The following is a 21,751-nucleotide window of genomic DNA, read 5'->3' on the forward strand; positions in this document are numbered from 1 at the left end:
AGCTCCCATACTGCTGGTTCTGCCAGAGAAAAGATGTTGAAGAGTAATTACACAGAGCTGAGTGATGCAGGATGGGGGCATGGCAGGACATCCTGGTGAGCAGCCTAGCAACCTGCAGCACACAGCTTACAGGACCTGTTCTCAAAGAGATGGTGGCCTACTGCCATCTCACTCACCTCCCCGGTATGTCTTCCAGGTGTAGTACTTCCCTCGGAAGGGGACATTATCAAACTCAGCACACTGCAGCTCTCGGAAGTCCTGGGACCCTGGTGGGCAGTCCTGCAGCCACAGACAGAGAGATGAGCACATAGGTGAAGCAATGCCTTACTGCTAGGGTGCTAGGTGGCTGCAGGTCCAGCAGTGATAGCACCAGCGCTTTGAGATGGACACCAGCTCTGACCCCTGCCCAACGCTGTAGGATGGCAAAAGGCATTGGGGAAGCATCTTATTTCCTAACTACAAGCCCATGGACATTAAAGCTGTAATTTCCCAGATTCAAAGCTGAACTGTGTACCCCTGCAGCACAGTTGTTTCTCTTTGTTCCCTCTGAGGTCTAACGCCCACCTCGGGGAAGCCAGGTGCTGTACTGGGGTTTTGGGAGACTGCTGGGCTTGCACTCACAGAGTGCAAAGCAACCGCTGCTGTGTTGGTGCTGAAAGCCTCTGATCTTTTCCTTGTTATCTTTTCGGGCCCCTTTTTGATACCAAAGCCCCTTGAGCATGTAGCACCAATCTGCTCTCTGAACCAGGTGGTGCAGACGTGCTCCATCCTGCTTGGTTCTTCCCCACTGCCGCCAGCACAGCATGCTTCACCTCCCCCAGCCTCACAACCCAGCAGTCCCATTGCAGTGCCTAACAGCCCAGAGCCATGCAGAAGGCTCACTGCTGCCTCCATATTCAGCACAGTGCTCCCTGCCCACGTCAAAGCCCTGCTGACCCCCTGGCATTCCTCTATGTCAGCTTGATGGTACTTACATCAGTGTTACAGGACCGATAGCGTTTCCGCTCCCCCAGGCAGTACTTCCCTCCGATTGTAGGCCTGGCAAACAGGGAATAAGAGGAAAAAAGCAGCTCAGGACAGCAAGCCAGCATTGGTGGCAGACAGCTGCCCCAGGCCAGCATTGGTTGGACAGCATGGGTACCTACGGGAACACCAAGGCTTCTGCTACAAGGACAGGTTCTGCCTGGAGGAATTTGCATGCCTAACTGCCAGCATGCAGTGGGATTGTCTGAGCAGCTGTCACCTTCCCCACTGACCTGAGCATCCAGGACAAGGCATGGCCACGTGCACGCACACCTACCGCGGGCTGTCGCAGTGCCGGACGGAGGAGGACACACCGCCGCCGCACGTCCTGCTGCACTCACCCCAGGATGACCAGGATCCCCAGGCACCATCCACACCCTCCGGCCGGGTGCCAAAGGGCACACATTCCCTCTTGTAGCACCACTGGGGAGAGACAGAGCTTCAGAGACCTTGAGAACGACACGCTCTCCTCCTCCCAGAAAGCTCTCTCGCCTCCTTTGGTCATAGAAGGGCTGGGATCAGACTTGATCCCACGAAATTTGAATTCTGGGCTGTACTGGCCTCGGAGCCAAGTTTGCCATCACAGAGAGCACTCGCATTTCCTGGGCACCATTTAGTCTGAGTCACAGCATCACCATCTGTGTGCGCTGTGTACTCAGAGATAGCAGGGATGCTCATGCAAACTTGCCTATGAAATATTTCCCTTGGACCTGGAAAGGATCCTGCACCCCCTGGAGTCAACAGTGATGCAAGGAGCAGGATACTGCCAGACCCGCTGCTGTTCTCTGGGCACCATGCCAGACACAGCGTCTCAGGGGCTGAGATAATCCCAGGAAGGAAGAAACTGCTGTGTGCTCCTTCCAGGGGCTGATAACCCACCCTGGAGCTACTGGCACAGCTTCTCCCGGCTCCTTTCAAGCCAGGCTCTCTGCAGGCAGCACAGTCTGCAGGGAATAATAAACCTCCCAGGATGGCTGGCTGCTTGCATGGCAGCACATTAGCAAAGGTGCAACCACATGCAGAGCATGCACAGCCCTTCTGGTGTCCCTGCATGGAAGCACAGGGACTGCTGGTGCAGGATGCACACTCTGGTCAGAAAATAACCAGTAGTAAGTGGGAGGAAGCAGAAATATTTGAAAGTTACAAAAGCTGGTAAAAAATCACTACGAGAAAAAGATTGTTCTTGTATATGGTGAATTTTGATCAGCAGGGATGTTCAGCTCCAGGAGCTGCCTAATCTCTTTTGATCTAATTTCCAGTAAAGCTAAGAGAACTCTAAAAAATAACGCATTTCTCAAAGCCATCCTGCACACGAGCTTCTTCAGCTTCTTAAGGATCTGATTTTTTTCTTCAATTTCTTGGGAATTATTTTTCCTCTAGTGGGAAAACATGAGCCTGTTTTATGGTGGATGTCCCAGTCCTGATTCTCCATTGTCCCAAATATTGCACACAGGCTGCAAAGGCACTGGGACTCATTAACGCTTTGCTTTAATAATTTCACACTCACTTAATGCTGGTGCAAATGAGGGCCAGAGGTGCAGGGAAAGAAGAAAGATGAACAATTCTTAAGTCAAAACTCACTTCCAAAATACATGGCCATGGAAAATCCTATCTTCCCCTCTCAGCAGAGCATGAAAAATGGTCTGATATTTGAGTGTGCTCAGGGGTCCTGGTGGTCCTTGGCACAGCTGGGTTCCCATTGTGCAGGGAATGGTGGGTGCTCTTGAATCAGCTTTGCACTCCCCAGTAACCACAGTTATCACTGGACAAGAGATTCACCCACCCACTGCCAACTCACATGTGACCTGGGCTTCCTTACCCCCTTCTCAATGGTGTTGGTTTGGCAGATGGTCCCCTCTGCAGCAGGGATGCTGTTGGTTATGCAGCGGTTGCTTTTACTCAGACACCATAACTCACTGCAGACCTCCTGGAAAGAGAAAGATTTTGGGGGAGAGAGGGGGAGGGAAGAAGAAAGAGGCAAAGACACAGAGCCGAGGTCAGGATTCACCCCCTGCTGGGGCTGCAAGGCTGGGGCAATGCAGCAAGTCCCCTCCCCAGGGCTGGGGATGTTTCCTTTACTGGGTCTTCATTGCAGAGGCCAAGCACAAGGACCCATCCTGCAGCACCCATCATGAGCATCCCCCTGCCAGATGGGTCCAGGTCTGCTTCAGAGGGAAGCTGAGGCTGCTTGGGAATGCAAGCATAACCCATGAGGCCTCACATCACGTCTGTCATCTTCTGCCAGCCTAACAGTCGTGAAGGGAATACTCCTCTGGAGAGTTCAGAGCTGCTTTCAGAGCAGTCAAAACAATGCCAGATGCTGACAGAGCCCCTGAGCAGCTCAGAAGTTAGCATTTCTGCTTGCTTCTCTGCAAGGTCCTGGGTGCAGCTGGGTCTATGGAATGGAAAGGGCTGGGAACTCCACACCTCCTGACAGGAGGTTTCCTGACCCATCCTGACTTCTCAGACAAAAAGCTTCCCTTGGTTGCTCCACCTGTCAATTCAAAACCCACCCAAACTTCAAGGCTATGGCAGACACCCTGCAAATTCATTACAGCTGCTACATCAGAAAGTGCAGATCTGCTCTGCCCCTAACATCAGCCGCACTGGACTTCAACACCAGCAAACTGCAAAGCAACAGCTAAAAAGCAGAGCTGAGTTCCCTGCCACATTACTGCCCTTTTCCTACTCTTACTGAAGGAAGAATTTAGAAAACTCCCCATTTCACAGAGATCCCCAACACAGGCACAGTGACCATATGGCTGCCAGCTGGGCAACTGGGAATCCTCAGGGCTGGCACCAAGAGGGGTGAAAATGTGAGCTTAGGGTTCCTGTGCCTCCCACTCTTGTCCTTGGGTTTGCAAGGATGGGGTGGCACTGGATGACCCAGTGAGAATGTGCCAATAGACCTCAGTTCTTAGACACAATGGGGTTTTGGTTCCTAACTCTTACCACAAAAGCACAGCTTTGATGAAGGAAAAGACAATCTCTCTCCCAGCTTGAAAAGGCACTGACCCCTTCATTGGATCATAGAATCATTAAGATTGGAAAAGACCTCTAAGATCATCAATTTTAGTTGTCAGCTCATCACCACCATCCGCAGTAATCATGTCCCTAAAATACGTTGCACTCCCAGAGTTATTACAACTACTGGGAAGTAGGAACTCTTGAAGTCCTACTGTATCACCAACAGAATGGACATCTTAGCTCCACCATATCTGTTCACCCCATCATCATCAAGCTTATTAATAATCTGCTTTGTGCTAGCATGGAGATGGAGAAAGCCAGAAATAAAGGGATGCTGACATGCTTGCACCACTGCTCTGCAGTTTGTTTTTATGGGACATGGGATGGGTGGATGTACACATTTACCCAGATTTATGTGCACTCACTTGAGGTCCTATGCCCCTTGGGCTACTCCCAAACACGCATGAGGGGCTGGGCTGGAAGGGTCATTGCAAGGACATCTTGTGCTTTTGTGATCCTTGTGTATATACAGGAAGAGCCTGACCAAGTTAAAAATGAGCTGGGAAACAGGCATGTAAACTCTGATTGAGATGAGGAGGGGCTTTGACTGCAGTCAGTAGTGCAACTTGGACTTTTCTACTGCTGCATCCACTCTACTTCCAGGGCACTCTGGGAGAGTCAAACTCAGGTATCTGTTCACCAAGATGAGCTAGTAAGATCACTGGGGGGAGGTTTAGCATCAAGCCATACTACACATTTGAACACTTAGAGTGATAAATTGGTTCATACTGGATTACTTCAATGGCAAACAGTGGGCTTGTTTGCTCATGGGGATGGGCAGTGGGGATGTTGCAAAAGAAACTAAATCTGATCTGATCTGTAGTGTCTTATTCTTCTTCAGCTTTTCAGGGCTTGGACCAGGTGGATACACACGTGTGTGTCCATCAGAAAACACAGATGCTCACTAGTGGATCCTCTGCATTCTTGAGAGGAAGGTGTTCAACCAGCCTTTAAGTGTACACACCTTCCACTTGCCACTATGCTCAGTCAGCAGTGTTCTGTGTGTTAAACACAGCAAAATGTCAGGCTGAGACTCAAGAATCTCCTGAAACAATCTTTCCTTTCAGTGGTTTCTTGTATTCAGATCTCAGGGGAAGACAGTGCAATGGGGATTTAGATGGGCACATCTGACACATCTAAAGCACAATGCCCCACCTCCTTTGGAAGAGAGAAATTTCTCCTCCTAAGTTGGTGTGTGTAGCACAATGACTTCTAGTAAGAATCACAAAAAATACAACTGTGTACTAAATCCCCTGTGACAGAGGAGTCTGGAGGTGAGAACTGCAGCTTGGGATACAACAGCAGCCGTTGGCATTCAACAGCAGCCAAGGCATGGAGCAGAGGCAAGAGATCCCATGGGATAATTTGATGGAAATTGGGTTGCAGCCAACCTCTGTGGATGTGAAACGACCTCCTCTGTCCTCTCCTAGGGAAGCAAGGTGGAAAGCTCACAGGGAACATGCAAGTGCCCCTCATTACAAGCAGGCTAGCAAAGCAGAGGAATGACCCCATGGATCTTTGCAGCCCCAATCCTCCACCCCCTGGGAACCGATAGTAAAGCAGGAAGGCTCTCTACCCCGTATTTACACTGGCGAGATTTAACTCCGTACTGGAAACGGCACTGCTCATCTGCATCGTAGGCCTGACCCGGAGCCACTGTGGGGTAGATAAAGTCTTGCTTGGGAGGAGCGTTGTTCAGGCATAATCCCATCCCAGAGCTGGAAACAAAGAGAGGAGAATCAGAGTTTGGAAAAGCTTTTGGGAATGCACTGCAGGAGAGGAGCAGCAGCACACCTGGCTCTGCCTGGGGCTCGGCTCACACACGCTTGGCTGCTTTGGGGGGATAATTTTACTGCCCTCCAGTAGGGAAACCTCTGAGCACAATCAGTGCTAAGAAAGCACTCTGAAATCTTGCTGTCTGCATCCCCAGGGCTGGGTTTTGGGAAGCACTTTTGGCACAAGCAGCTCTCAGAGTTTTAATCTCAATGTTTTGCAGGCTGCTGCCAGCCCTGGCTGTCCTGCTTAAGTCCAGGTACAGCAGACCCCATTTGGCACAACATGGGTGGGTGCAAGGACCCTGTTCTGCTTGCAGAAGCAGGGATTGGTGGAACTTCTGCCCTCCCACCATGTGGCTGCAGAGCTGTGGCTGATGGTGCTGAGCAAAAAGAGCCCCTGCTCTCCAAGCCTGTCCTTCTGCATGCCAGAACTTTGGAGGAACATCCAAATTTTGCAAGAAACACGCCTTTCCCTCCCTCTTCCTCATCGCTCAGAGCTCTCCTTAAATCACAGCCCCGTCACCACTCCCCTGGCCCCATGTCCTGGGGTCTCATTCACACCACAGCTCTGGCATGGATGGGGCTCTCCAGGCTGTGATTTCCCATGGGGGCTGCCACAGATTTGCTGCTGTCCATGCTGAGACCTCAGAGTCACACAAGGACAACGGCCGCGATGCTTTCCTGATGTTCTTCATGCCTTGCCATGCATCCAGGGGCCAAGGGCGAGGAGGGCAGATTTTGCTGTGGCCAAACATGAGCTGCGGGATGTGGAATGTGGTGATAAGCCATGCTGCTATGGCCAAGCTTTGTGGGATGGAGGGCAGCCCCTTGGGATGTCTGCCTTCGTGTTACAAGAGCAGCATCACAGCTTTGGTCTGTGACCCTAAATGTCTGGTATTCAGACTGCCCCAAGCTTGCTCCTGCCATGATGATCTTACACACTGGCTTCTCTCGTTTGTAATTTAAGTACTGCCCAGTCCTTCCATTAGGCAGTGCCTGTATCCTCCCACAAACCTCAGCAAAAAAGATCCCAACTGCTTGGTTTTTGAGAAAAGCCCTGGGGAACGCCTGAACCCACAACAAAAGCCCCAGGCAAGGTAGCAATATCAAAACTTGGGGACTTAGGAGCCTAAATCCCTTCTCCTGGATCTTTTGTCCAAAGGTGCTTTGGACAAAAAACACCTTAAGTTGCTCATTCTTCTCTAAACTCTCCTCCTCTGTGTCTGCAGAAGCTGCACATGGGTGCAGCCCCAGCTCTGTTTCAGATCCTCCTTCCCCACCTTCCCTATGATTCTTGGCTGAACTTCTGCAATGTCTGAATGCCCCCAGAAGCTACAGATTTATGTGTGAAGTTTCTGGAAGTGTGGAAGCTAATTAAAGGTCTTATAGATGCAAGGTAAATAGAATCTTTAGCAGGAATGTCTAAAGGAAGGAAGGAAAGCACATGCCTCTTGGGACGGGGAGAGGTGCTGGGAGACAAGACAGTAGGTGCATGGGCTGTGTGCTTTGGGGGCTTTTCTTTGGCTTCACCCACTCCTCACAAGGGATTGTGAGAGTCTGGAGGTGTGTACCGGTTGTGGGGTAGAAAGGAGGGCAAGATGACATGGATTCCTTACTCCAGAAAGCTGGTGATATAATCCCTGCTGCATGTAGACCATACGAAGGGGTTGGTTTTCATGGTGATGTGAGCAGCCATCAGCTTGGCCGTTTCTTGCCCACGGGAGCCACAGCTGTTTCCAACCCCATCGTGATTCATGCCAAACCTAGAAAGCCATACCAAAGTATTAGAGAGATGATCAACCATAAGAAGGGTTTTGCAGCTCCTGTTGGCAGGAACAGACCAACAGGAACCTTTCTTCCCACTGACTGCCCATGGGGACTCCTTGGCACGGTACTCACGTGTGGCCAATCTCATGGGCAATGGTGAAGGCTGTGGCCAGGCCAATGTCCTCGTTGATGCTGCAGCTTCGTTCTCGTTCACACATGCCACCCACCGGGGCCAGGCCTAGGGAAGGCAGATGGAGCAGTCACATAGAATAGAATATCCCTGGTTGGAAGGGATGGGGCATGGGTTGCACTGGGGGACGTAGGACCAGCACCAAGCAGCTGAGATGGGCATGGGTTACACTGGGGGACCTAATGAGGCACTTCATGCTCACTAACACTGAACACAGCCTGCTCAATAGCAAGTTTCTTCTTACTGGTTTCACTGGCTATTGGTACGAAGACATGGGTTTTATGGGATGGGGCACAGGGACACTCAGCACTGCCAACTAATTTTGACAACAGCAGATTAAGAAATGCTGAAGATGGGTCAAAACCCACTGAATTTCATATCTAGCAGTCCTTGTCTCAGCAACAGCGCTGCTGATGGGAGAACAGGTCATTTTACCAGGGGGCTGGAATCAGCCACACTAGCACTTGGTCACTCAAACCCTATCAGGGCACCCTGGACAACCAAGTAGCCTGAGATCCAGCCTGACCACCTGCATCTGGTCCTGGCTGACACCCACCATAATCGGAAATCCACCCTGACTCTATCTGGAGGGCTGGAGAAAGGAGAAACCTCCCTGGGATTTGGGCAGCAGATTCCCCTGACTCTCTGCCACCCACTTACCAAGTGCCACAGGCTGTGTCCCACTGCTAAGGGCTGAGAAAGGGACAAACTCAGTTCTAGGAATGGGCCAAGCCACCACAAGCCCTCCAGCCACCACCACCCTCCCAGGCACCTCTTCCACAGCCACATCAGGTCAGAGATCCACCAAATTTTCCTTTTTAACTGCAGTGATTCACAGCAATAATCCTTCCCTGACTGCTTAGTCTAGACCAGGGCAAGACAAATTAGGAGCTACAGCCAGAGAGAGCGGCAGGGTCTGTCTGCGTCTAGCAGTTTAAATAAAGAACTCCCTTTACAGTCATCACAAAAAAGTCTTATTTCTCCCTGCTAAGCCAGGAATACTCCACTAGGCTATGGACCAGCCCTAGATGCAAGCGGTTCTTAATCATCAAGCTGGACCTGACCCAGGGATATAACAGAGAAGCGTTCCAGAGCCCATCCGTCCTCCGGGTTGCTGCTTTTAGTGTTTACAGAAGTAAGGAGGCTACATGGTCTGGCAGGCTGGAAACCATGGGCCTGTTCCTGGCTTTGCTGCTGGCACTCAAGGGAGCATTGGGCGAGCGCTTCCCCTTCGCTTGCTCATTACGAAACACGGATGGGGCAGCCCTCCCGTACCACGCTCTCAAAGATGTACGTGCTGGTTTGGAGAGCCTACAAGCAAAATCCTACCTACCCAGTGTGCCACAGGGCTTATTCTTGTAGATGCAAATGTCATATCTGCAAAGAGAAGAAGGTGGCATTAAGAACATGCATGATGTCAGCAACTTCAAAATCTTTTGCAAACACTTCTCAACTTTACCAATGATTCACGTACAAAACAGCTCATGCAACACTTCTGGCATGGAGAGTACAGACTGCAACAGGTAAGAGATGCCTCAGATCCATATTTTGCAATACTCCCAGGCTGAGACGCACTGAGACGTTCTTTTAAGGATAGCTCTGACGTATGGGTCACTTAACTACTGAGCAACACTGGATGGGGTCAGAGGTGGGGTTTTGATGAAACACAGTGAGCCAGCAGCCCTGAAGCTTTGTGGGTTTGGCTGGATGGCCCAGTGCTGCTCAAGAGTATCCAGCACATTGCCGTGAGCCAGGCACTTCCCTTTGGGGAGGATCAGGCTCATGGAACTGCCTTGACTGATGAGGACTTTGTGTCTGTGCACTCAGATCTATTGCATTAAATCCTATCAATCGAACACGCAGCTTTGATTTATTTATTTTCTTAAACAACACACATTTCAGCTTGAAATTGTTTCACTTCAAAATTTACTTTAGTTTCATTATAATTGTAATGCGATTTTTTTTAATGATCTTTTTTTTCTCAGCTTCGTTCTTTACTGAGAATCTTCCAAACAAATTCAATATGGGTTGATTCAAAATTACTCTTTCCTCTGTTCCTGGCTTGGACTTTCAGCCATTGCATCAAGGAACTGACTGCACATCATTAGCTGCAAGTGAGGAAAAGCTGAACGAGGACAGCAAAGATTTCCTCCCAGCTGAAAGGCATCCTTGCAATGGGGCACCGGCAGCACCTCCAGAAGATGGAGTTTAGGTCAGAGAGTGAATATTGTTGTTTACGTGTAGAGATGAGCTGCATGCCCTCCCTGCCTCTGTTTACATCCCTTCTCCATGTTCTGCTCTTTGTATGGAGGGCAGACTCAAATATTTGGGTATTTGCAAAGCTTTGGCAACACTAAGTTTAAATCTACACAGGGAACAGCTGGGTGGTGGGTGCTGCTCCTTGGCCATGAGGTGCATTTCAACCCAAGTGTGTTTTGGGTGCATGACACTGAGGGCACTGACTGTGATGTGACTTTTGGGACTCCTGAGTGGGCAGTTGACCTTCTGACACCACTCCTGGTGGACTCAGGGGAATGAAAGTAGGAAGGAAGCAAACTGGCAGCACACAGGGGGTTAATTGCAGCATGTTCCTAGTTATGGCTCCTGTCCCTTTGGCCCCTGGTGCTCTCTCAAAGTGTCCAAAGCTCTCACCTCCGGCAGGAAGCCAAACAAGTGAAAAACATTTGTTGCTTTGTTTTGAGCGGATCCGTGAAAGCCTTTGGAGGCTCCGATTCGACACGTCTCCACGAGAGCAAAAAGCCCACAGCTCAGCAAGATGTTATCAGGAATTTATGAGCAACATGCTGGTGCTGTCCAAGCTGGGCGGCGAGTGGCTGAGGGTTAGCTCAAACATCTGGTGTGAGGCTGAAGAATTCGGAGTCTGCGCTCATGTCCCACATGTGTGGAGGAAAAGCAGATGCTACAGAGCAGATGCTCTGGGAGGATGAGATTAGGGCCAAGGGGGTGCTCTGTTTGCTCCCCCTGAGTGCTGTATGGGCTCACAGGATGCATGGGGTCCCTGCCCCATCAGCCAAGCAGTGGCTCTCTGGTGCTCAGGGTGCAGGCAGTGCCTGGGTGCTGAGAGCTGCTTCTTGGCGCCCTCCATCCTCACAGTTGTCCTCTCCATGGCCTCCATTCTTCCAGTTTTCCTGTCAGCATTCTCTGTGCTTCCTTTCATACCCTCTGCTGTTCCAGGATCAGGCACACAGTTATTTCAATGGGGATTATTTGTGCCATGTGTGAAGGTTCAGATGCTTTCATCCAGCTTGGGAGTGGTCTAATTCAGAATCCAGCTTAACTTCACAGAATCATAGAGTTGGAAAGGACCTTTAAAGGCCATCTGGTTCAACTCCTCTGCAGTGAGCACAGACAACTACAGCTCAATCAAGGTGTTCAAAGCCTGATCCAGCCTGACCTTGAGAGTTTCCAGGGATGGGTACCTACTGACCCAGCCATTTGTACAGGAGTGGGGACAGGCAGGCACCTCTAGGACTGTTCTTCTTAGATGAGATGAAGTCATTTCAAGGGAGATCTGCCAGCTACAAAGGAGAGAGCTCAGTCCTACATGTAGGCATGCAACATGAAATCAGATCCTATGTTGGCTGGAGACCCTCTGCCATTGTCATGATGCTCAAGTCACACTTTTTACTCTTCTCCATCCTTCACAGAGGAAGCAGGTTGGGCTCTCTATCTCAGTAGGCTGCTGAAGTCCAAGGACTCTGGAGTGTGGTCCCACCTACAATGCTCACTGCTGTACATCCTGCTCTATGGACATGCTGGTGCACAAATACCCATGGCTGCAAACTAAGCTCTTTGTGAGCACAACGACATGGAGAGAAGACGTTGGAGGATGGATGATGGTTATCTGAACTGCAGTAATCTGCATTGCTGCAGCAGAACAGGCAGGCAGCTGGGCTGAAGGGTCAGCCGCTACCAAGCCAGTTTGGCATGAATCACGTGGATGGAGGTGGAAGAGAGTGCTGCCAAGGTTGGGAGCTTCCTTACCTGGTGATCAGCACCGCGGTGTCGTGATTAGCTATGCCGTTCTCAGGGATAGCATTCCCATTGCCGTTCCTGTTCACAATGGATTTCTGCCATTTGCAGAAGCTGTCCAGGGATTTCCCAGCATGGTGGTTAATCTCCAGTGTGGGCTGGAATGGAAGCAATATAACAGCATGTTCCCAGAGAAGCTCTGATGTGAAGGCACTGATGATTTCCATGCCAGCAGAACACTGAAACCAGTCCAGATACCCACCCCCTTCACACCAAGAGGAAGCACAACTTTTTAGAGTCATAGAATCATTAAGATTGGAAAATACGTCTAAGATCATCAAGTCCAACCATCAACCCATCCCTACTATGCCCACTAAACCATGTCCCCTTCAGGGTTATTAAAACTACTTAAGTCTCCCAAAAGCCACCTTATCCTCAGAGTCCCATCTTCCCACAGCTTGAAACCAGTTCCCAGCTGCCTTTGGGAGCACGGTGGTGCACCCAGAAGACTGCATGGGGTAGGGGGATTCCAAGGGTAACATCCAGAGGGAGTGCACAGTTCCCCAGAGGGAGTGCAGCAGCACAATGCGAGCAGCTCAGCAAAGCCCAGCTTACCTGATCCTCAGTGAGGAGAATCAGCCGGGTCACCAGGATATTGACAATATTGCCCAGACTCGAGTCCTGGAAAAGTTTGGCAACCTGACCTCCAAGAAACAAGAAAAGACGAGTCTTAAAAATGAGCTCGGTAGCAGAGTGATGGGGCAGGCAGCTGGAAGGTGGGCACATGCTGGGCACCCATATGGGAAAACAGCATTGCTGAGGGGTGTAAATACAATCCTAAAGAAAGCAGAAATGGGAATGAGACTCCACGTTACTATTTGGATTGCAAAACCTCCTACAACTTGTTCAGACCTTGATGTCTCCTTCTGGAGAGGTTTGAATGGTGAAGATGGAATCCTGCAGCACCTACACCTTGCTCCCTACGTTGTGGAAGCTCTGTGGCTCTGGCATAATGCAGCCTTAGGGATGGAGTTGTGCTGGCTGCCTGTCAGCAGGGAATGAGACAGCATCTCCCAGAAATCTGCTGCCACACGGTGGGTGTTTTACAGCAGATGAAACAGTTTGAAACTGTATTGTTTTCAAATCTGGCATCTGCTTTAGAAATGCAAACAGAGCAAGCCATGAAAAGAGATCCTACAGAGGACAGGACAAAGAACTATCACAAGAGGGGCTTTCATAGGTTTGATGGATAACCTCCAAACTCATCTCACCTCACAGGAGGACTCAGCATGACCAGTCGAAGCTGTTAATGCATCTAGCCTGGCATCCTGCTGCCAGCAATGACCTCAACGTGATGCTGTAGAGGAAGCTCCTCTGCGGTAACCCAGAGACACAGGCAGAGCTGTATGGAAGATCAGGGGGTACTTCTCCCTACCCCTCACACTGATCAGCCCCCAGGCGTGAGAGCTGACTGTCCTTATGCTTTCCCATGTGTCTCTCAGCTTGTCTGGCTCCATTTGCATTGCTAATTTGAGATGAGAGATGCTGTTCAAAGAAAGGGCTTTGTTCTCCCAGTCTAGATCTGGCCTAGTGTGGTCACAGAGGCCAGAGTTTAGCTCTCCTGAAGTGCCTCCCAATGTACAACACACAGTCCCTGCAGGCTTAGGAGTATCACTGCTCTGGGACAGTGGCAGCATGTCAGGATTGTTGCCTGGGAAGGAACACTACAATCTTGGAACAGATCTCACTTCCCCATTGTGCTCCCTCTGTACCACTCATCATCTCACAGGAAAAGCCTGTCTCACCCTTTGCCAAACTCAGACATCTGGGGTTCAGAACAGGCTTTACTCAGCTTTTTCTCTGCTGCTGGGTATGCAAGCCTCAGGGCTCCCCAAGCTCCATGATGTGGTTATAACACTTACAATATTCATGATGGCCAGGATGTACTGCTCTATGTCCCGCCGGCCGTGGTACCCCACCATCATTTTGTCAGCCACCACCAGGGTCTCCACGTAGCGCTCTGTGCTGACGGATCTCTTCAGGGGCAGCTGCCCTCGCTGGCTGTGGTTGCCTGATGGCTTCAGTGGGGATGGCTTCAATGTCCTCAGCCACCAGTGCCTCCCTTTCCAGGGCTTCTCATCTGAGGAGGAAAGAAATTTGGCTGCTGCAAAATCACAGAGGTGAGGGATAGATTGCTTGGTTTTGGAGCTGGGTAGGAAAGGCATTGCAAGGCTCTGTATGTACCACACATGGACCCAGCATACACCCAGCCCTGTTCTTGTGCTGAGGATTCCCAGGGGCTCTGCTGGCATCCTGCTGCCCTCCTGCCTGTGCCCACTCTGCTGCAGGCAGCACCTCCACTGCTGCTCTATGGCAGGGCCCTGCCCTTGGCTCCGTCATGGGGAAGAGCTGTGTGGATTTAGAAACTACACAGACATAATCTGACAATAAAGCCACTGCAGATCATTTCCTCTTTCCTTTTCCTGCCAGGACCTGAATTTAGGACTTGGCTTTTCCTCCGCAGACATGGTTGCAGCCTCCAAAGCAGCAGCAGGTTTGTAGGACTGAGCTCCAGGCTTCAAGTGCTACTGACCTGACTGCAGATATGTCCCCAGCTCTGGTGTTTTGGGGTTTGTCAGCTCAGCCCCATGGCTTGAGTCCCACTGTAGGGCAGGAAAGCTGTCTGGGGCTTACTGTACTACTGTGCAGTGGGGAGAGCTGGCTGCAACCTCCTCTGTTCTGATGCTGAATCGCACTGTACCTGGAGAGCCTGGGTGCCATGGGGGCCAGGGGCTTCACCCAGGCTCTGGGACTGAATTCTGGCAAGGATGAGAAGGGCACAGGCATGCGGGGAAGAGGCTGAGCATTTGTGAAGTATGATTTCTCAATCCTAAATTGGCCAAATCTGGGAGGATTTTTGTAAGAACAATAAGAGAGATTTTTTCCTCAATTCCACCCTCTATTTACAAATCTAAAGGCCCTGCTGTGAAAAAGAGAGTACAAGAGTATTCCAAAGACCAGGCCACCAGAAATGCTTAGCATGGGTAAAAGTAAATACATAAATAAAACTTTCTTAAATACAAGAGGGTGGATTTGTCTATTTGCCATAGAGGGAAGCATGGACTTTCCCAGCCTGCACTGGGATGGACTGAAGACATTTGGTGGGCACAGATACCTAGCACGCCGCAGGCTGCATCCATGTGTGGGTACTGGAGGGATGATCGCTTGTACACAACGTGGGGGCTGCCCTTGCCCTCATTCCCTGCGCTGACGTTGGCTCCTGGGCTCAGCGGTTCGATGAAATATTCCTCCTCATCTGCAACTATTACCCCGTGCTGTGAAAGGAAAGAAACAGAAGAGGTAGGGAGAGAAATGGGTGACGTGCTAGTGGCTTCTCATAACAAATGTTCTGATGGTTAGTCCCTGAATTTCTGGGAACTGACAAATAGCTGAGAGATCATGCAAGATTCCTTCATTTATGCACAAACACTGAATCATACAAAGCTATGGACCAAAGCAAACTGAGCCAGCTGCTCATGGATGCCTCAGGACATCCACACTGAAGTTCTCACAAAATCACACTAATTCCTTGCAAAATTGTTTCCTATTCCATACATTGATCTAATTAAGATCTAATTAAGATCTATCTGTGGGATCCTAAGTACCATGTCTTCACGTATCAGCACAACTCAGCAGGAACAACTCCTTTGCTTTTCAACCTCACCCAGTAGCCTTTGGATGCCGGTCAGGACCTTAACACCAGCTGGGAAACTGAGGCACAGATCTGCAGAAGAGTGTGGATGGTCAGAGGCTTCATTCTTCTTCACCTCTGCAATGTGAAGTCTGATTTTCATTGAGATTTTCTGCCAGAACCTTTCCCTGCAGCTACCACTTCCCCTTTTACACTCCAACCATCCATTTCTATCAGATGACTTTGTTTCTGCTCCTGTATTTTTTGATTTAGCTATTCAGATATATTTTTTGTTGCCGTTCTCCCATCTTTGAATGAACAAAGCGGGAGAAGCCACCAGCAGGATGGGCAACCCAATTCACCAGCTGCTCTTCTCTGGCTGTTCCTACCCTTGCTGCAAGCTTTGCCTCTACATAAAAGGTTTGGGCAACAAAAAAGGTTCCTTCACCCTAAAGTAACATTAAGAAACTCATCATTCAGTCTCACCTCCAAGAAATGGAGGAATTCTACCAGCTGAACTTTACCAGTGAGCAACCAAAGCACGAAACTTCCTGGCTTTGCTCAAACAGACCTACAGTATACCCAGAGTCTCAGCCTTATATCATCCAGCCATCCTTCCTCTCTGGGTGCACAGATCCCCAGTGATGGGATGTCACGCAATAGGATGGCATGTGGCACAACAGGGACAGAATCTGCTGTACGGGTGTGGGGAAGCAGATCTCTGCAAAACATCTCGAGGTCCTAACATGGAATGAGCCATCCGTGTAACAGCATTACTGCTGGGCAAGCGGGGAGAGCCTCTCCGAGGTGGTTGCTGCCTCTGCAATGGGTGTCTCCCCACCTCCCTCCCTGCTACAAAAGCTGAATCGGGGCAGTGTGTGCACGGCGAAGTCCCCATCTCCAGAGTGCCGGGGGATTTCCTCTTGCACCAGGCCCTGTTGCTCTTGGCTCCGCTCCACCTTTTCAAACACAAGCGAGGTACTGTGAGGTTAGCCTGGCGAGGGCTGCGGCGGAAAGCTGAGTGTCGGCCTGCGAAGCCAGCTGGCTGCCGGCATTGTGGGACGGGGAGAAGGAGGTCACTGCCGGCTTGGGGCAGAGCAGCAGGAGGGGTGAGCACATCCTGCCTGCAAACCAGGAGCTACTGGGAAAAGGCCCTTCCCAGCCACCCGGACACTGTGATCTGCAGCTTCCTTGGGGCATATAAGAGCTCCTGTGACTCTGCAGGAGTGAAGCTCTGCTGTCACGGGACTCTGACCCCGCAGGCCAAACGCTGAGGTCTGGGTGGTGGACGTGACACACGCGTGTTGAAAGCAGGCCGTGAGAGGCCCTGAGAGAGATCTCTGTGGTTTGTGGGGGAGCTGAGCTGGATATCCTGTCTGTGATTCACCCAGGTCAGCTGCAGAGCAGGGATGGTTTATTCTATTAGCTTACAACCACGCTTCGGAAAGGCACTGCAGCTTGGCCCGTCCACCTCCCCTCACATGCACTCACAGCTGACGTCAGCCCGGCAGCGGGGCCATCTGCCCAGCTCCAAACATCTCGTCTTCCCCATGAATTCAGGAGGGCAGTGCAGACGGAAGCAGACACCAAGGGCTGAGAACCAGCCTGTACAGCAGCTTTTGAGGAGCTCTGACGCAAGAGGAGAGACAGGCACATTTCTCTCCTGAGGTTGTTTATGCCTATAGCTGCGATCTGCTGACTGGAGGATGTGAGCCCTCCGGCTGTTGTACAGACACAGCTCTGCTGAACCCAGGCCTCCCGGGCTGCTCCTGCAGGCTCCAGATGCTTTGTTCTGGGCCCTGCTGGCAACTTGTGGCTCTGATGTTTTGGGAAATTGACCATTTTGCTCTCAGTTAAGCCTGGGTGAGTTGTATCCTGCTCTGAGGCCTGCTGGACATGGACATAGCAGCGGGGCTGGAGTCACAGAATGTGAGAGGTCTTTTCCAATCATAATGATTGGAATGAGGAAAAGACCTCTCACATCCCCAAGCATGATCTCAACCTTTCCCACCATGCCCACTGACCATGTCCATCAGTACCACATCTCCACGGTTCTCAAACACCTCCAGGGACGGTGACCCCACCACTTCCCTGACAGCCTGTGTCAATGCATCATCACTCTTTCTGAGAATAAATTGTTTCTAATATCCAACCCAAATCTTCCTTGCCATAGCTTAAGGTCCTCACCTCTCATCCTATCAATGGGAGCGAACCTACTGGCAGCTGAGGTGCAAGCATTTGAGCACAATGCATTTTACAGAGCTACACGTAAATTGTACAAGGATGTTGGAATTGGACACGGCTTAACACTTATTACCCATTTTCATGCCTTTGTGTTGGGACCTTTTGTAGAGTCATCCCTTTCCCCTTCTTTTTTGCACCCCATAACCAGCACTGGTCCCAGCCTGCACCAGAACACAGCCTCATTTGCATCAACTAGCAGTCCTCTGAGATCTTCTGTCCTCACCTATCCCCTGCTAAGCAGACCTGGTGCTGCCTGGAGGCTGCAGGACAGCAGGAATGGAGCCAGGAGGGTTTGGCTGCTAATCATTCAGAAGTGATTAGCACCTCTGGGTACACAGGTCTGCTCGAGCGGAAGTGCAGCCCCACTCTGGCAGCTAAAGGCACCAGTCTCCCCTTGGCCAATTTCCTGGCCCTGTTGTCCTCACGAAGCCTGATGATCCTCCTTGCTGATGCCTGTAGCTCTTCACAACAGGAGAACAGAGTTCAGAAAAAGGAGAGGTTGCTGGATGACCCCCTGTACCTCTTTGTGCCTGGCTGCATTTCCCAGACAATCCCTGGTATCTCTCCAGAGCTAAATCATCTAAAACATTCCAGCATAAGTGCAGCCAGGCCATTGCTTGCTCTGCTCTTGGTGCCCTCTGAAGCACAAGGTAGACTAACGCTGGATCACTTCTGGCTAGCAGTGTTCAGCTACCCTTTGACTCTTCTTTTTAGAACATCAGTAAATTATCTAGGACTTCAGCAGAAGTCCCGTATCTAAACAAAAGGCCAACTCAGGAACCAAGAATTTATGCAACTCTGATTTTTGGCTGTGAGATGGAAACATTAGACTCTCTGATATAATGAGTCAGATTCTCATTTCTGTTAATAACCCGCAGCACTGTTCTGGCAATGTGATTTAACAATAAATCAAATGCAAATTCATTCCCATTTGGAAGCTCTTCCACACTGCCAGAATGCTGCTAAGTGGTGGGGCTACAGCACAAATATGAATCTGGCCTAGAGAGTCTATTTCTACATGTTGCTCCTCCAAGGGAGCCATCATCCTTGGGATTCACTAACAGGGATGTTTGCTCCATCCCTCCATCTGGTAGGTCTTGAAATGTGCTGTGTGAGCCAGAAATATCAGAAAATCACAGAAAAATAAGGATGAAATTCCTTAACAAGTGCTGAAAGAGCTAATGAATCATTCCCAGAGTATTTTTGAGAAGCATTTGTCTGGCCTGTCTGTAAAGATCTCCAATGATGTTGAGGCATGCACTCTTCAAGAAACCTCAGCCATCCTTAGTACTACCATCTACCATTAAGCTTTCCTGATAAATTTAAGACCATGATGTCTAATCCTAGCTGTTGGGAACATGCAGAACAGGTCATTTCCTCCTCCTCTGAAGCAGCTTTGCTGATTTGAGGCATGCCATCTTGTCCCCACTTGGTATTCTCTCTTTATATTGAAAAATACTGATTATACCTCAAGTTTTTTCCCCTCAAGAAACTACGTTTTCAGCTCCTGGAATCTGAGCAGAGGGGACAAGCAACCCCAGGAATGGATGTGCAGTTACAAGGAACTGAAAGCACTTTCTGATGCTCTCGGTTGTGACATGAAACTTCTATCCTGCTGTAGTTCATCCTTGCCAGTACTATATATAAAATACATCTATTGCTGCTACTGTTGGAAGTTCTGTGGGAGTTCTGTGGGAACTGTAACAACGGTCTAAAGCTTGGATTATTCCATGCCAGTTAAAATCAATGGAAAAATTCTAACTGACTTTGGTAGGAACTGGATCTCAACATGGATCACAAATATGATAAGGAAACACACCTTCACTCTCAGCTGACTTTTGCTGCCACTTTGCAGCGTTATATTTTAACACTGATCTCAGGCCTTTCCACCATGAATCCATCTGCTGGAACCCAAACAGAATTTCTACACCAAATACCAAAGAAGCTTCAATCTGTTCCGCTTCATGGGTAGCTCTGGTTGTCAGTGTGGCTCTTGGATGAGCAAAATGAGGGGACTCACCAGTCCATTGCAGTTGCTGATGGCGACCTTTGAGTTCAGGTACTGATCCTGCAGGTGGCCCGCATAGTGGCAATCCTCATGGAAATCATGCTGCCAGTCCACACCATCTCGCTTCCAGTATTCGACTGTGAAGTGCTCAGCCAGCAGGTTGGAGTGCAGTGTCAAGTTGAGGAGGAACTGGGTTCGATGGGCAGAGACTTTGTAGAAAACCTGCTGCTCCGATGGCTCGTAGGGCAAGGAGCCCAGACTGCGCCGAGGGCGTTGCTTCAGCTGGCTCCTCATGTCAAAGGTGAGGAAGTCCCCGTTTTGGTCCACTTGGATGGGGAATGCAATTTCATAGTGATCGAGGCTGGAAAGAAACTCCTCTGGGGAGGAAAAGCAAAAAGTAGGAATAACATTCTGCCAAGAGTCATAGCAAAACACCCAACAGTTTCAGCACAGAGTCACAGCCAGGGCAGGATCCTGACCCTGGGAATTCTGTCACGTAGCCATTGTGCTTCCAGCAGTCTCACACCCACCTCCTGCAAACAAAACATGCATCAGAAGGACAAAAGCTCAGTGCTCAGCCCCTTGCAGCCCTCTAGGACTTTTCAGCTGCTTGTGGCATCAGAGTAGCCACGTGGCTTCCCTCCAGCCTGATGGAGGGACCAAGCTCACTTGTGACAGCTTGCAAGAGACATCTAAAACAAAGATAAGCAGAAAGATAAGGTATTTCAAACTATAGCACAGCAGGAATATGATACCTGGATTATCTTCTCTGTTCAGGCTGCGTGATCCTTGGGATTCTCTAGGACTTCCAGCATACAGAATGTAAACCATGATCACAGCTGCATTAATACATTAGGTATGAGGCATCCTCCTAAGATGCACCAAGACGGTGTTCTTGCAATCAACACATTGGGTGCCCAGAACTCCCCAGCTGTGCTGAAAAGGCAGCAAAATCTGAGTCTCCAACCAGCCTGTATCTATTGCACCATCACAGCTCACCAGCTACAGTGCCCTTGGCTTAGCACCTCCTCTTGGGGCTCTTGAGCTTTTGAGGATGTCTCGTACCACTTAGGAAATGTACTTTGACAAGGTCACCATCCGAAGCGTCTGACTGCACTTGCAAAGCGCTTCTGGCTGTCAAAGAAATTGGCACTCTGCAACCTCTACAGAAATCTCATGGTTTTTTTTAGCAAAATGTCTACAGAGTGGGTCTGAGCAGAGGTCTAGCTATATCTGGCAGCCTCAAGACTGGAGGCTTCAGCAGAAGACACAAAAAAAATCACACACTGAATAGGATAGCTCTCCACTCGTTGCACTTTTTTTGTTAAGCCCAAGGGTTGGAGATTTGCTCATTGAGTGGGAGAGGATCTGCCCTCTTCATGCTGGAAGAACATCACTGTGCTTCCTGCATTCTATGTGTAGCTGTTTTGTGAGGCCAGGCTGCTGTGGGGTGGGTGCATTTTGCCTGGCTCCACAGCACCCATCTTCAAAGCCTTCCCAGCCATCATAAATTTGAACTCCAAATTACACTCTTACCACATGGCAGCACTGGAAAGTTTCCTTTCCCTCTAGCATGTTTTCCAGTGTGGGAGCTTGACCGAGTGGTTTCCTTGGCCACAACTGATGGGATGGTCCTTCACACCAGCTTGGTTTAGGGGTTAGCTCCCAACCTTCCAAGCCGTAAGCTCTTCTGGCACCTCTCCCTTGGCTGAACAAGCCAGAAGGAACTATTAGGTTGCTAACTTCCTGTGCTCCAGCTTCCCCTGCATCACACCGCCTTGTGTGTGATGCAGCCAGGCAAACAAATATGACTACTTGTTTTTAAGCAATGACCTTGGGTGTGGAAAAACTTGCTATCAGAAGTGTCTTGTTTTTCCCTTTCTGCAGTCCACGTGGGTAGCAAACTAGGAGATTTGGTCTTGGAAGGAGATCTGTGCACCCAGTGTCTAGAAAGAGACTGGGACCCCGATCCTGACCTACAAGGTTCATTCAGGAGGGAATAGTGGTCAGGATTTGGGGCTCAGGCTGTGTGT

At 50.0% G+C, this 21,751-nt stretch overlaps 1 protein-coding gene across 1 annotated transcript in view; it reads right to left on the minus strand.

The window, feature by feature from the left end:
• ADAMTS10 (ADAM metallopeptidase with thrombospondin type 1 motif 10) overlaps positions 1 to 21,751 on the minus strand; it is a 46,938-nt gene that overhangs the window by 11,192 nt on the left and 13,995 nt on the right. The window contains exons 3-15 of the mRNA XM_010724868.3: positions 19,731 to 20,095; positions 14,951 to 15,110; positions 13,698 to 13,915; positions 12,391 to 12,474; positions 11,788 to 11,933; positions 9,116 to 9,159; positions 7,725 to 7,830; positions 7,442 to 7,588; positions 5,627 to 5,768; positions 2,843 to 2,950; positions 1,301 to 1,446; positions 975 to 1,038; positions 177 to 279 (exon numbers count right to left, since the gene is read on the minus strand). Coding sequence (XP_010723170.1) covers positions 177 to 279; positions 975 to 1,038; positions 1,301 to 1,446; positions 2,843 to 2,950; positions 5,627 to 5,768; positions 7,442 to 7,588; positions 7,725 to 7,830; positions 9,116 to 9,159; positions 11,788 to 11,933; positions 12,391 to 12,474; positions 13,698 to 13,915; positions 14,951 to 15,110; positions 19,731 to 20,095 — 1,833 coding nt within the window. The remainder of the gene's footprint in view (positions 1 to 176; positions 280 to 974; positions 1,039 to 1,300; positions 1,447 to 2,842; positions 2,951 to 5,626; positions 5,769 to 7,441; positions 7,589 to 7,724; positions 7,831 to 9,115; positions 9,160 to 11,787; positions 11,934 to 12,390; positions 12,475 to 13,697; positions 13,916 to 14,950; positions 15,111 to 19,730; positions 20,096 to 21,751) is intronic.

Source organism: Meleagris gallopavo, chromosome 30 (genome assembly GCF_000146605.3).
Source record: "Meleagris gallopavo isolate NT-WF06-2002-E0010 breed Aviagen turkey brand Nicholas breeding stock chromosome 30, Turkey_5.1, whole genome shotgun sequence".
NCBI classification, from domain to species: Eukaryota; Metazoa; Chordata; class Aves; order Galliformes; family Phasianidae; genus Meleagris; species Meleagris gallopavo.